The sequence below is a fragment of the Littorina saxatilis genome, linkage group LG8 (assembly GCF_037325665.1).
Source record: "Littorina saxatilis isolate snail1 linkage group LG8, US_GU_Lsax_2.0, whole genome shotgun sequence".
In the NCBI taxonomy this organism is placed as follows: domain Eukaryota; kingdom Metazoa; phylum Mollusca; class Gastropoda; order Littorinimorpha; family Littorinidae; genus Littorina; species Littorina saxatilis.
In genome coordinates this window covers 3,502,428-3,514,153 of record NC_090252.1, presented here as the reverse complement: position 1 = coordinate 3,514,153, position 11,726 = coordinate 3,502,428, and the positions used below count along the sequence as shown (strand labels likewise).

General features: G+C 38.6%; 1 protein-coding gene across 2 annotated transcripts; it reads left to right on the top strand.

Annotated features, from left to right (window-relative positions):
- The first annotated feature begins 2,251 nt into the window (after nt 1-2,251).
- LOC138972545 (uncharacterized) lies at nt 2,252-9,899 on the top strand. 2 transcript variants are annotated; one of them, XM_070345195.1, is made up of 5 exons: nt 2,252-2,642; nt 2,970-3,065; nt 5,137-5,259; nt 5,747-5,905; nt 6,747-9,899. In XM_070345195.1, the coding sequence occupies exons 1-5, from the start codon at nt 2,351-2,353 to the stop codon at nt 7,052-7,054; spliced, it is 978 nt and encodes a 325-aa protein (XP_070201296.1). In that variant the 5' UTR covers nt 2,252-2,350; the 3' UTR covers nt 7,055-9,899. The 2 variants fall into 2 exon arrangements, with proteins under 2 accessions (XP_070201296.1, XP_070201295.1); XM_070345194.1 differs by having other exon boundaries at nt 2,255-2,642; nt 5,131-5,259.
- The last annotated feature ends 1,827 nt before the right edge of the window (nt 9,900-11,726 follow it).

The window sequence follows — 11,726 nt, the reverse complement described above, 5'->3', positions numbered from 1 at the left end:
TATTACGTGTTCACCTTATCCTTTAAACAAACATATGAAGCACAGTCACATCATGTTATTACAATCATCAGCAAAGGTCTGTCTCGACTACAATCACAGTTGAAATACCAAACATGTGCACTAACGAATGACGCAGCAGTCATGTTAGTCCACGTGACGGCTGGGGATGGGACATAACTCGATCCTGCACATGTCTTGTGATTCTTATTACAGGTTATACAATACCACTGCAAGTGTAATGTGCCATGTGATTTCGAGCTGACGTCATATTATGTCGGCATTATTTTATTTTGCTGTCAGACGATCACAAGTAATTTGTATTAAATATGCCAAAACCCACTTAGATCTATTTTCTTGGTTGAAGTAGTGACTTCATTTATAAGCAGAGTAGTACTAAGACGTATTGCACTGTATACATAAATCAAAATTGCACATTTACAATCTTACTCGTCGACTGTATATAAATAAGAGTAAGATTGCATATGTGCCATTTTGATTTATCTTTACGAGTAAGGGTTGATCTTTTCCTGCCAAACAACAAGTAGAACACAAATTTACACAACCAAAACTAGTTGTTTCGTGTATAAACTGAGCAACTACACAAACCTGTATAGGATAAACACAACATATTTGCACAAAATCTTGGTCACTGACACAGCTACAGGTCGTTACATTTGCAGATCATGGTAACTACATAGTTGCATTAAGGATCAGACCCGTCTCTTACTGTGGAGTTGATCTCTAAATACACATGTGTCTTAGATTTTGAGTGGAATAAGACAATTCAGTAAATATCAACACCTTGTTATATCGAGGCTATATTTTCCTGAGCAATATGGGATTTGTATCTTCTGAAGAACACATATTATGCTGTTTACAAAATCGTTTCTGCCAAGCATTGTTCGCAACACACAAAACTGTCAGACTTGAATCTGTGTATGTGCCCAAGTAAAATGATGCCTTGAGGGAATATATCATTTTGATATTTTACAAAATGGCTCACGCGGGCAGGAATGTTACTTTGACTGAAGCTCCTTTACTTGTGAACATATAATAGCTACACATTCTGGATATAAGAACATCAATAGCTACTGTCGTAATCTTCTTCTTCCGTAGAGGACTGGGTTCTCAGAGACCTGCGGACATGAGTGAAACAAACCCAGCACAAAAAACCCGATAGGTCTTATAGTAACATTGCAAGTTGTGAGAAGAAACGTGTGTTCTTTACTGAGTGTTATTTCTTGACACACATTCCTGACCCAGTGAGTTAGTGTTCTCACTCGGTTTGACAAACACACACACACACACACACACACACACACACACACACACATACACACACACACGCATACACACACACACACACACACGCACGCACACACACACACACACACACACACACACACACACACACACACACACAGGAATATGAAATTATAAATTCACTTACGCATAATGATTTGCCTGATATTGCCCTTGTACCCATAAGGAAATAAATCAGCTGGTAAAAGTCAAGTGTATTTGTTTGTACAAGGCCAAAGCACGGAAACATTCACAGTGAAAGTGTACCCACTCAGTTGATCGATACACGACTTCTCACGTCTATTCAATGTTCATATGATAACATATTTAGACATTTTGGCATTGAGGATCCGTACTCACTCTGTTGTTTATTGGTTAAAAGCTGATAATTTTTCAACCGAAACCATGCATCTTCTTCCTATTCATGTTGTTCTTGCTGGTCTCTTGTTACCGACAGAACTGGCCCGCGGCTATTCTGAGTGTAAGTATACAGTTTTTTCTTTCTGTAAATCTGTGAATGTCCCTAAATGTGTTATTTTCTAATAGTGAATCTCTTAGCAACATTCTCTGCTGTTCTCAGTTCTTTTCATAAACAGATAGGTACCAAGTATTTATTTTCAAGAAACAAATTTACATGCATGCAAGTAAATAGTCATTAACATAATGATATGCTTTTGAGCATCTTCCATTAAGTATTTCTTAAGAAGAGTAATGTATAATCATGGCGACGACGATGATGATGATGATGATGATGATGATGATGATGATGATGGCGATGGCGATGATAATGACGACGATGATGATGATGATGATGATGATGATGATGATGATGATGATGATGATGATGATGATGATGATGATGATGATGATGATGATGATGGTAAATAAATGTATACACTTTATCAGCTCACTTTCCATCTGCTGAAAATGATAATAATCATCCTAGAGTGTTCATACTTGATCTGTGAATGATCGTTTCTCACAGTTTGCTATTTCGTTTTCAGGTCCATATTTCGAGATAAAGAGCACTGGTGAAAGAAATTACAAGATGAACACAACAGTGATTTTTACAGTCCACAATGCATGTAATAATGAAGCAGAAGACATCAAGAGCCTGAAGGTATTCAGAGGAACAAAACCAAAGTTTGAGGCAGCTTCGTGCCACATCACCTTCATAAACGAGACTTGCAGTATACAGGCTGGTTGTTCGTGTGACGAGCAGTCACGTGAGTTCTCCATGGTAACAGCAGTGGACAAAGTTGACGACACATCGCTGTTCCTTTTTGGAGAACTGAGAAATGGTGTCAGATTCAACAAAACTATAACATTGAATCTGAACGGTGAGGGTTTTGGTTCAATGTTTGTGTTTGTGTGTGTGTTATTAATCCCTTACATCGGGTCAAACACACAGACAGGCAGACAGACGTTTGGGCACGAACACAGTCTTATAGATATCTAGACAGAAAAACAGATCCACAAACAAACACACAAACACTGTTCATCACTTTGCGTGCGTGCGTGCGTGTGTGCGTGTGTGCGTGTGTGTGTGCGTGTGTGTGTGTGTGCGTGTGTGTGTGTCTGTGTGTGTCTGTGTCTGTGTGTGTGCGTTTAAAATGATTCAGTTTGATCGTTTTCTAAAAAAAAGCTCTACCTAATAACCTTTTTAGCAGGTTACCAAAGCACCAGTCTAACTACAGAAATAATAAGCTGGAGCGAAGTATCTGAAACCACTGGCATCTCATCGTCTCCGCCGCCTACTACAGGTAACAGTGTGTTCGTGACAACCCGCTGGGAGATGACCATGTTTTATATAATATTTGGCTGTGCAATGCGTTTAAAACAAAAATTCGGAAAGAAAAATAACTTTGAAAAATTGAGTGTTTAAATCTGAGGTCTCTCAATGACTCTTCGGGGTTTTGCACTCGTAAAAGATAGGGGTGAGAATGGACGAAATCTGAAAATAACTCCGTCGGGTTGTACGGGTTGTGAAAGAGTGATCTTTTCTTGCAAAACCTCTGCCAAACAGTGGAGGCGCCAATCACTAGCAACGGGAGTGTCGGAAACACGTGTTCCCATATACGTGTTTTACACACACCCCTTGCAAGTGACTGGCCTCTCCAATGTTTGGCAGAGGTTTCGCAAGAAAAGGTCGCTCTTCCATAACCCAAACAAACCCGACAGAGTTATTCTCGGAATTTGTCTATTCTGTACAGCGAAGGCGGCTTGCAACCCGACACACACTGCCAGCATCACCTTGACTGTCGGTCCGAAATCTGGAGGTCCAGGGATTGAATCTCTACCGAAGCGTTCATTTGTCTCCCTCTATCCCACGTGAAAATAAAGTATGCTCAGCCCTGAGAGAGCAAACAGGAAGTTACCAGCGCAGATGTCAGACGTTGAATGAAGCTGTCAAGGTCATGCGGGTAGTGTAGGTCGGAATCAAGCCGTCTTCGCTGTTCAGAATGCTCAGGCCTATCTTTTCAAATACGTAGCTCCGGATAGTCAGAAAAAAGGTCACAGCTTTAAAAGGAGATTTTGTGTGTTATTGTGCATAGTTCGTGTTGTCAAGAGCCCGATCAATGTAATGCACAACTTATAAATATGCAATACTTACATATATTTCTTGCGTGCGACTTTTCGCTTCACCCTTCGAAGACACTTTAAAATAGAAGATGTTTTGAATTAACTGTGCATAACATACATATCGGAGTCCGTTATTCGCTGCAATGTTGGTTTTAACTGGTCGACCACGTACTTCCTGTTTGTCACCCGACAGTGTGGCACAACTCTCCCACAACGCTTGCAAATCACGACGGAGCTATTTTCGGAAAACATCTATTGAAAATAAGTATGATATCAAAGTTATATTCTGAACACCAATTGATAAGTACATTATTGAGTTGGTTATTGTAGAACCTTCTCCTTTACTCTTTGCATACAAAAGACAAGATATATTTGAAGAAAAAACCCACCTACATATGGCCAGTGTGGTAATTATGAGCTAACCGTGGGCAAATTCAACCTTGTTTAGAATGGGCGATACATTGCTCATAGGAAGCCCATAATCACATAGTCTCTGAGCTTTCCTTGAAGAGATTTGTTCGAAATGGATTTCTTTGTAAAACTAAAAAACTGAGAATGATACCGGAGATTATAGGAAGTCTCTTGTTGATTGTTTGGAAGTGTCCGTAGTGTTTATGAAGACCAGTACAAGAAGCTGTACGAACGTTGTACAGTTTGTTTTGTAACATTGTTTTTGTGTACCGTCGTTGTCTTCTGTCATGTGTGTGTTGTGCGTGCCAAACAATGCAGACATCAATGCAATTTACCTTTAAGGTGTACCTGTATGTATGGAAAACGCAATCTTCTGTATATAAGTTAGAATATTCACTCAGAAAATCTTTGGGGGATCTTTATATATGGAGATTACATTATTGGAATTGTGTTTTTTTTTCTCAATTCTGTGTACATAGTTGTTTCCTCTGGATCAGTTACAACTCGCACTTCATCTTTCTCGAAGATACAATTCAGCATTCTCTTTTTTTCCAACTTTCTTCTCTGTCTAAAACTGTGAACTGTCCAAACATTAAAACAAATTAAAATTATGAGCTAACTGAATCAAGAAAACTCCAGTGACTAGTATTACAAAGTGTGGGCTAAATCTGTCATAATAATGTAATGCTGCGTCACGCGTTTTTGGCGAGGGTTGTACGTAAATGACATTATTCACCTATGCTTACTCGCTTGCTTGAATTCTGAACTGATTGTACACATTGATTGTCATATGTATGAATTACTTGGTGGATGCATGAATGGATATGTTTGTAGTTGCAGCTGCCTCTCAAAACGGAAGTGGAACTCAGGTTGGATTCTTCATACTTGGGGGTGTTGTCGGCTTTGTGCTGCTAGTGGTGACAATTCTTTCCATCTGCATGGGAGTTCTCTTTTGGAAAAGAGGTAAGCTGTTATGTCCACAGTTTATTCATAAATACATGTATCTGTGTGGGCACTCGACTGGAAATTCAGATTGAGAGAGAGAGAGAGAAAGAGAGAGAGTGAAAGAGAGAGAGAGAAAGAGGGAGAGAGAGAGGGAGAGAGATACTATATATATGTATATATATATATATTTATATATGTGTGTGTGTGGGTGTGGGTGTGTGTGTGTGTGTGTGTGTGTGTGTGTGTGTGTGTGTGTGTGTGTGTGTGTGTGTGTGTGTGTGTGTGTGTGTGTGTGTGTGTGTGTGTGTGATTCGTTGTTCTTAAAATGTCCGTCCTTGTTTCTTTTTCTATCTGTCTTCCTTTTGGTTTTTCTTTTTATCACTCAAATTTAAATAATCAAATACATTAAAACAAAAATGTAAGATAGACTTGTCTCACCCTAACACTGCCAAACTTAACATAACACTGATGTCAGTATGCCCCTTTCTTTATATCTGACTGCCAGGCAGACCAAGAAGACTTCCTCCACCACCACCCGCTCCTCACAACGCGAGACGAGCAGCAGGTAACGCGGTGATGTACCCTGCAGCACAGGGTGGCAGTGACTGCAGTGTCAGTGTACTCGGTCATGAATACGCTGAGATTCCTGATGACACAGACACAGGTATGAACATGAGCTTATACAATTAGCTTATTGTATTCTTATGATTTTGTTGTTGATTTTTTTTATTCGGGAACGCAGAAAAAGAAGAATTGTTTTTATTTATTATTGATTAACTAAGTGTTTATTAAATAATTGTATTCATTATTGAAGTTCTTGTTTATGTATTAAGTGAATACGTCCATTAGTTATTTTATTTAATTTCTGTATTTATTATTCATTTTAATTAGTTTTACTTATTCATTGGCTTGATATTCTTTTTCTTTTTTTTAAAATATGAATGCATTTGTTTATGACTTAATCATTTATTGTACTATTATTGAAACTCTCTGCTTATTCATAATTGCATTGATTGTTGATTAAATGATTGATTTCCGTATTTATTCTTTTAAATCAAGTCAAACATGTGATCGTTACATTGCAAATTGTGCGGCCTTACAGTTTAGGAAGCAACGGCGACTGAACTTCAAGCTATTCAATCAATCAATCAATGAATACATTAATACATTAATATATTAATTAATTATTTAATTAATGTATTTATTTATTTATGTATTGATTAATTCATTATTCATTTTATTCATTCATTATTCAATGAATAAAATATTAATGAATTAATCAATTACACAAAAAATGAAACATAATTAAATAAATAAATAAATAAATAAATAAATACTATATACAATAACTTAACATTTATGGCCCGCAAAATGTCACATTCATAATAATCACTAGTACTGAGGTGCGATGACGAAGTTAATGTATTGATCATCTACAATCATGTTGACTGAAACCATCATAATCACGAGTGTATACGGTTGTTTTGTGTTTGATATCGTTATAGGTAAATCAAACAGCACCCTGACATCTGTTCACTCATCCCCCATGTCAGACATGTCAGACTGCCTGCATCACATCGCCTGTCCCTCGTCTGACAGCTCCCTGCCTGAAGACTACCTCAATCCCGTCGCCTCTTCCTGGGAAGCTGTGGCCATTGCAACTATCAAAGAGGAGCGGTGTATCTCGTCGTCTTCTTCAGAGGCTGTCATGTACGCCGAAGAGCGAATCACGTTTAAGAAAAAGACCAGAAAGAACGTCAATACTGCTATAGCAAACCTTCCCAATGACAATGCTGGGGACATGCAGTTATGATTATACAAACGTACTTTGTTAGCTTTGTAGTATTGATATATGTTTCATTACTACGTGAATCCTAAAATATACCGTTTTAAACGTTTGATTGATTGAGATGCCTGAAAGAAAGATAAACGGTTTATACAAAATAAAGTTGACATGTTCAATTTGTTTAATAGAAAGAAATACCATCATGTTATTTTTGGATAGCGTTATTTGATGACATCAGTTTTGCGTACCGTTTATAAGCTATCTCTTGTTAATTTTCACCAAGTAAATTTCGACTCGGCCTGACTTATTTAATTGCATTTCAGCTTGTTTTAAAAATTCGGTAAAGAAATTATCATTCAAAATTATGTCCGGTTTTGCAGTTTCTTTATTTTTTTTAACAATAATCATAAAATGGATACCCCTGTATTCTTTATCATTTTTTAATGTCAAAAGGTATATATAGTTTTACTGTTTTTGATATGGACAATATGCTCAAAATAAAGACAACACTTGAGTAGAAATCTCATTTTAGTTTACAATTTCAGTTCACTTGCAGATCACCATAACTTCTGGGAACGTCGCTTCGATTTTGTATAAAACACAGCCATTAGCTTGAAAGGCAAATCGCATTAGGTCATTTTGACTACGTGTTTGTCCACGAATTACTACATTTAGGTTTTTAAGGTTGTTTTTTGTCTAAGAATAGTGAGAGAAACCATGCGTCTAGCTGGTAAACCGACGTTGCAAGGGAGAGCACTCACTGATTTGCGATAGTAAGATTTTTGATTAAGATTGTTGATGTCTTGTTTGAAGGAAGGTAGATTGTACAATGAAATGTGTTAACATAGTAGTAGCTATCATAGTGTGGCTGCATAGTATTCACACTAGCAGTTGGTGTTCTGTTCGTTCTTTGTGAAGGCCGGAGGTGGTACAGGATTTTGGTCCACAAACGTGTTTGGGTTCATGGCCTTTGTATGTACTTTCAACACCACACAATCATTGTGCGATGTAATATTGTCATTGTCAACCCCTTTTTCAGGATTGTTATCAAGAACTTTAAATCAAAAATTGAAAAGATTGCCACAGAAACAACTATTAGTTTTCGTTTCATCTCTGCCCTTAAGTCGTGCAGATGTACAGTGGCGTAAGAATAATATAAGATGTTTGGTGGCTTGTTGGCAGACAGGCTTTTTTGTTGGTCCAAGGGGACCTTATCGTCTTTTGTTTCATCGTTATTGACGAAGGCCGAGGTTGATACGGATGTAACACAAGGCGGTATGCTCCCTGAGGACCAACAACAATGCTGGTGTGACATCAAGGCACCAAACATCGTTTTTGTCATCGTTTAGGAAGAGCAAAAGTGAGCACAATAACAGATGGGGATCCTTATTCTGAACGTATTTTTTAGAATGCAATTCAGGGCCCCAACGCGCGTCAGAGGTTCGAGATAACACGTCATACTTATCTGTGACGTCAAACGTAACCTATGTGTCGCTTTTCTTCCCGTCTAAAATTGTACATAGTGCTAGCTGCCATCATGGACTGGATGGCCGAGTGGTAACGCACTTGCGCTCGGAAGCGAGAGGTTGCGAGTTCGACCCTGGGTCAGGGCGTTAGCAATTTTCTCCCCCCTTTCCTAACCTAGGTGAAGGGTTCAAGTGCTAGTCTTTCGGATGAGACGAAAAACCGAGGTCCCTTCGTGTACACTACATTGGGGTGTGCACGTTAAAGATCCCACGATTGACAAAAGGGTCTTTCCTGGCAAAATTGTATAGGCATAGATAAAAATGTCCACCAAAATACCCGTGTGACTTGGAATAATAGGCCGTGAAAAGTAGGATATGCGCCGAAATGGCTGCGATCTGCTGGCCGATGTGAATGCGTGATGTATTGTGTAAAAAAAGTCCATCTCACACGGCATAAATAAATCCCTGCGCCTTGAATATGTGCGCGATATAAATTGCATAAAATGAAAAATAAAAAAAATAAAAAAAATAAATCCCTGCGCTTAGAACTGTACCCACGGAATACGCGCGATATAAGCCTCATATTGATATTGATTGATTGATCATAGTTGCGAGATCAGTATGTTTTGGTTCTGTTTAATGACTTTTCGTTGTGCATTTTGCGATTGTAGAGATATGTTACAAAGTGACCATGAGTCGCCGCAGTAATTATCAACATGGATTGGGTCTTTGAGAGTGAATGATTACAATCTTTCTCCTCGGAAACACAAATCCAAAGCAACGATGGGCCCACACATCAAATACTTAGCCTCTTTGGCTTTTACTTTGACAATCCACGTTTCACCTGAAAGCTCAAACCCATTCACCACCTCGATTTCTTACATGGGGAACAGTGTGTTTTGTTACCCAGCTGGTTATGAATGAATAAAGAATGATAGAACATGATGATCAATGCAATTAGCTCCACCTGTTTTGTAATATGACTATTGCAAGCTTTTTGATTCTCAACGCATAGTTTCGGTCTACCGCTGTCAAACAGAATTATTGATATAACAATTATGCATCAAGATGTAGAATGTATTTGAAGCGCTGCTTGTTTAACAAAATGACATGTGTATAATAATGTTGGTATAACTGTTACAATGTGTGTACATTTCAAATGTTCATAAAGCACATCAGTACAACTCTGTCAGAAGTGCTCCAAACGTTCTGGTAGCGTCTTATTTGTGCTTTAACTTTACACTGCAATGGCATTTGTTTGAACTGCTTTCTCCATGTCAAAGGGTAATAAGTACCTCATGAAGTTTATTTTCTTTGTTCTGTCAATCTGCACTTGACATATTTATGGTGCTACATTTAGTTTGAAACATATATGTGCTAAGCCCCTCTGTTTTCAAAATACATAAACACACTATATCCGTGTGTGTGTGAGTGAGAGAATTTCATAGAGCTGTTGTTATACATATTTTAACTATTTCTGTAGTTGCGTGTGATGTAGAGTGGTTATTCTCCGAGAAATAGCACGTTATGGCATATCTAAGCCACCAGCCTTGCACATTCACAGCTATCATGTTTTCAGCGTGGCAATAGGGTCGAATATTATGACGAGAAACAAGCTATAAAACGCCTTGTCGTATTATACTTGTTTCTCGTAAAAATACCCGACCCTATCGCCACGCTCAAAACACGATCGCGTTTGTATTGCTATTATAATTCTGAGCTGGTTATCAGGTTATTAACTTGCAGAATGTAAGTTTTTACTTTGACGCAGTTGGTTTCTGACAAGGGGCGAGTTTAAATAGTCAAGTATAATCTAGTCTAGTCTAGCCAGTCTTCTGCGTATATCACTCTGGTCGCTTCGCTTAAACGTGGTCCGGTTGAACCATAGGCAGTCAAAATGGCGTTGCCACATGGGATTTTGTGCGTGAATAACCTTAATGATAACATCAACGTGGTTATTCTTGATAACTAGTGTCCAATGTTATGCGTGCTTGTAAGTTTAATCAGTGGCACTGACTACAATTGTTTTTGCAAAAACAAATATCATCTGGACAAAACGGCGACTCGCAGTATCGTAAGTCCTGACACAAACACGAAGATAAAGTTGAGAATAACGCAAACCAGGAATGGTTTAAACAAACATTATAAACGAACACAATTTCAGTTTTTATTTGCAAGATTGTCAGAAAAGCAGCAAACGCCATCTTGTAACCAAGCAAGCTCTGGACCAGTCTGGTTGAACCCCATTCAGCCACACATTCCGGTATTACGTGGATTTTCTAATAAATAATGAATTATGGGTGGTTATTCTAAAAACAAGCATTAGTGCCTACTCGGCTCTGCCTGTCAACTACTGAGATACAACAAACATGTACCTATGCCCATTTACACACACCAATGCAAAATAAAACAAACAAACAACAAATACAAATGTTGCCCAAACGGGGATTAAACCCAGGATCCACCCATATAGAGCGCAGAAGTATACCTCTGACCCACGAAGACAGTTGACATAAGGATGAAAAGGGAACATAAGTATAAACACAGACACACACACACACACACACACACACATACGCACACGGAAATCTACCGTCGACGATTGAGCTTCGACTGAAAAATGGCGCGGTTGATTCCTGCTATTCAAACTCAGAATTTAGTTGTGACCATAATGGTGCTTTAACCCGACCACTAGTGTCATGAACGCACACACCGAATTTGGGAACGATTCGTTTAGTGATTGCCGTTGCATAGCGTCAATGCATTTGTCTCAGACAGCCTAACAGACACACATTCACAGACAGATTGACAAATATGTCAAATGACATCGACGAGGTGATTTGTATAACCAGATACCCAAAAAGCTTAAAACTAGTGTACACGCAGTACCGCCATCTTGCAACCAAACAAACCTGAAGCGGTACGGGACTAGAGCAACCAGTTTGACGTCATCTGGTTCGACCAGACCACGTCTCAGTGAAGTTTAGTCCGACTCTTGGGTTGCCAATGAAACTTTCTTCGCCCATGAAAACCCTAACTCGTACGTGTCAGTGACAACAACATGATTGTCAACACGCACGCACTATGCGGTTTTCGGGCTCAATACAACGTTAAGTTTGAGGTGTTTTTTTTCCTGTCAATAAAACGAAAACAAACTCACAATGCGGCAGAGCGAAACAGTCCATCTTTTATGGTTTCTTTTTCCATGTTGACTAACCACATTCCTTTTTGAA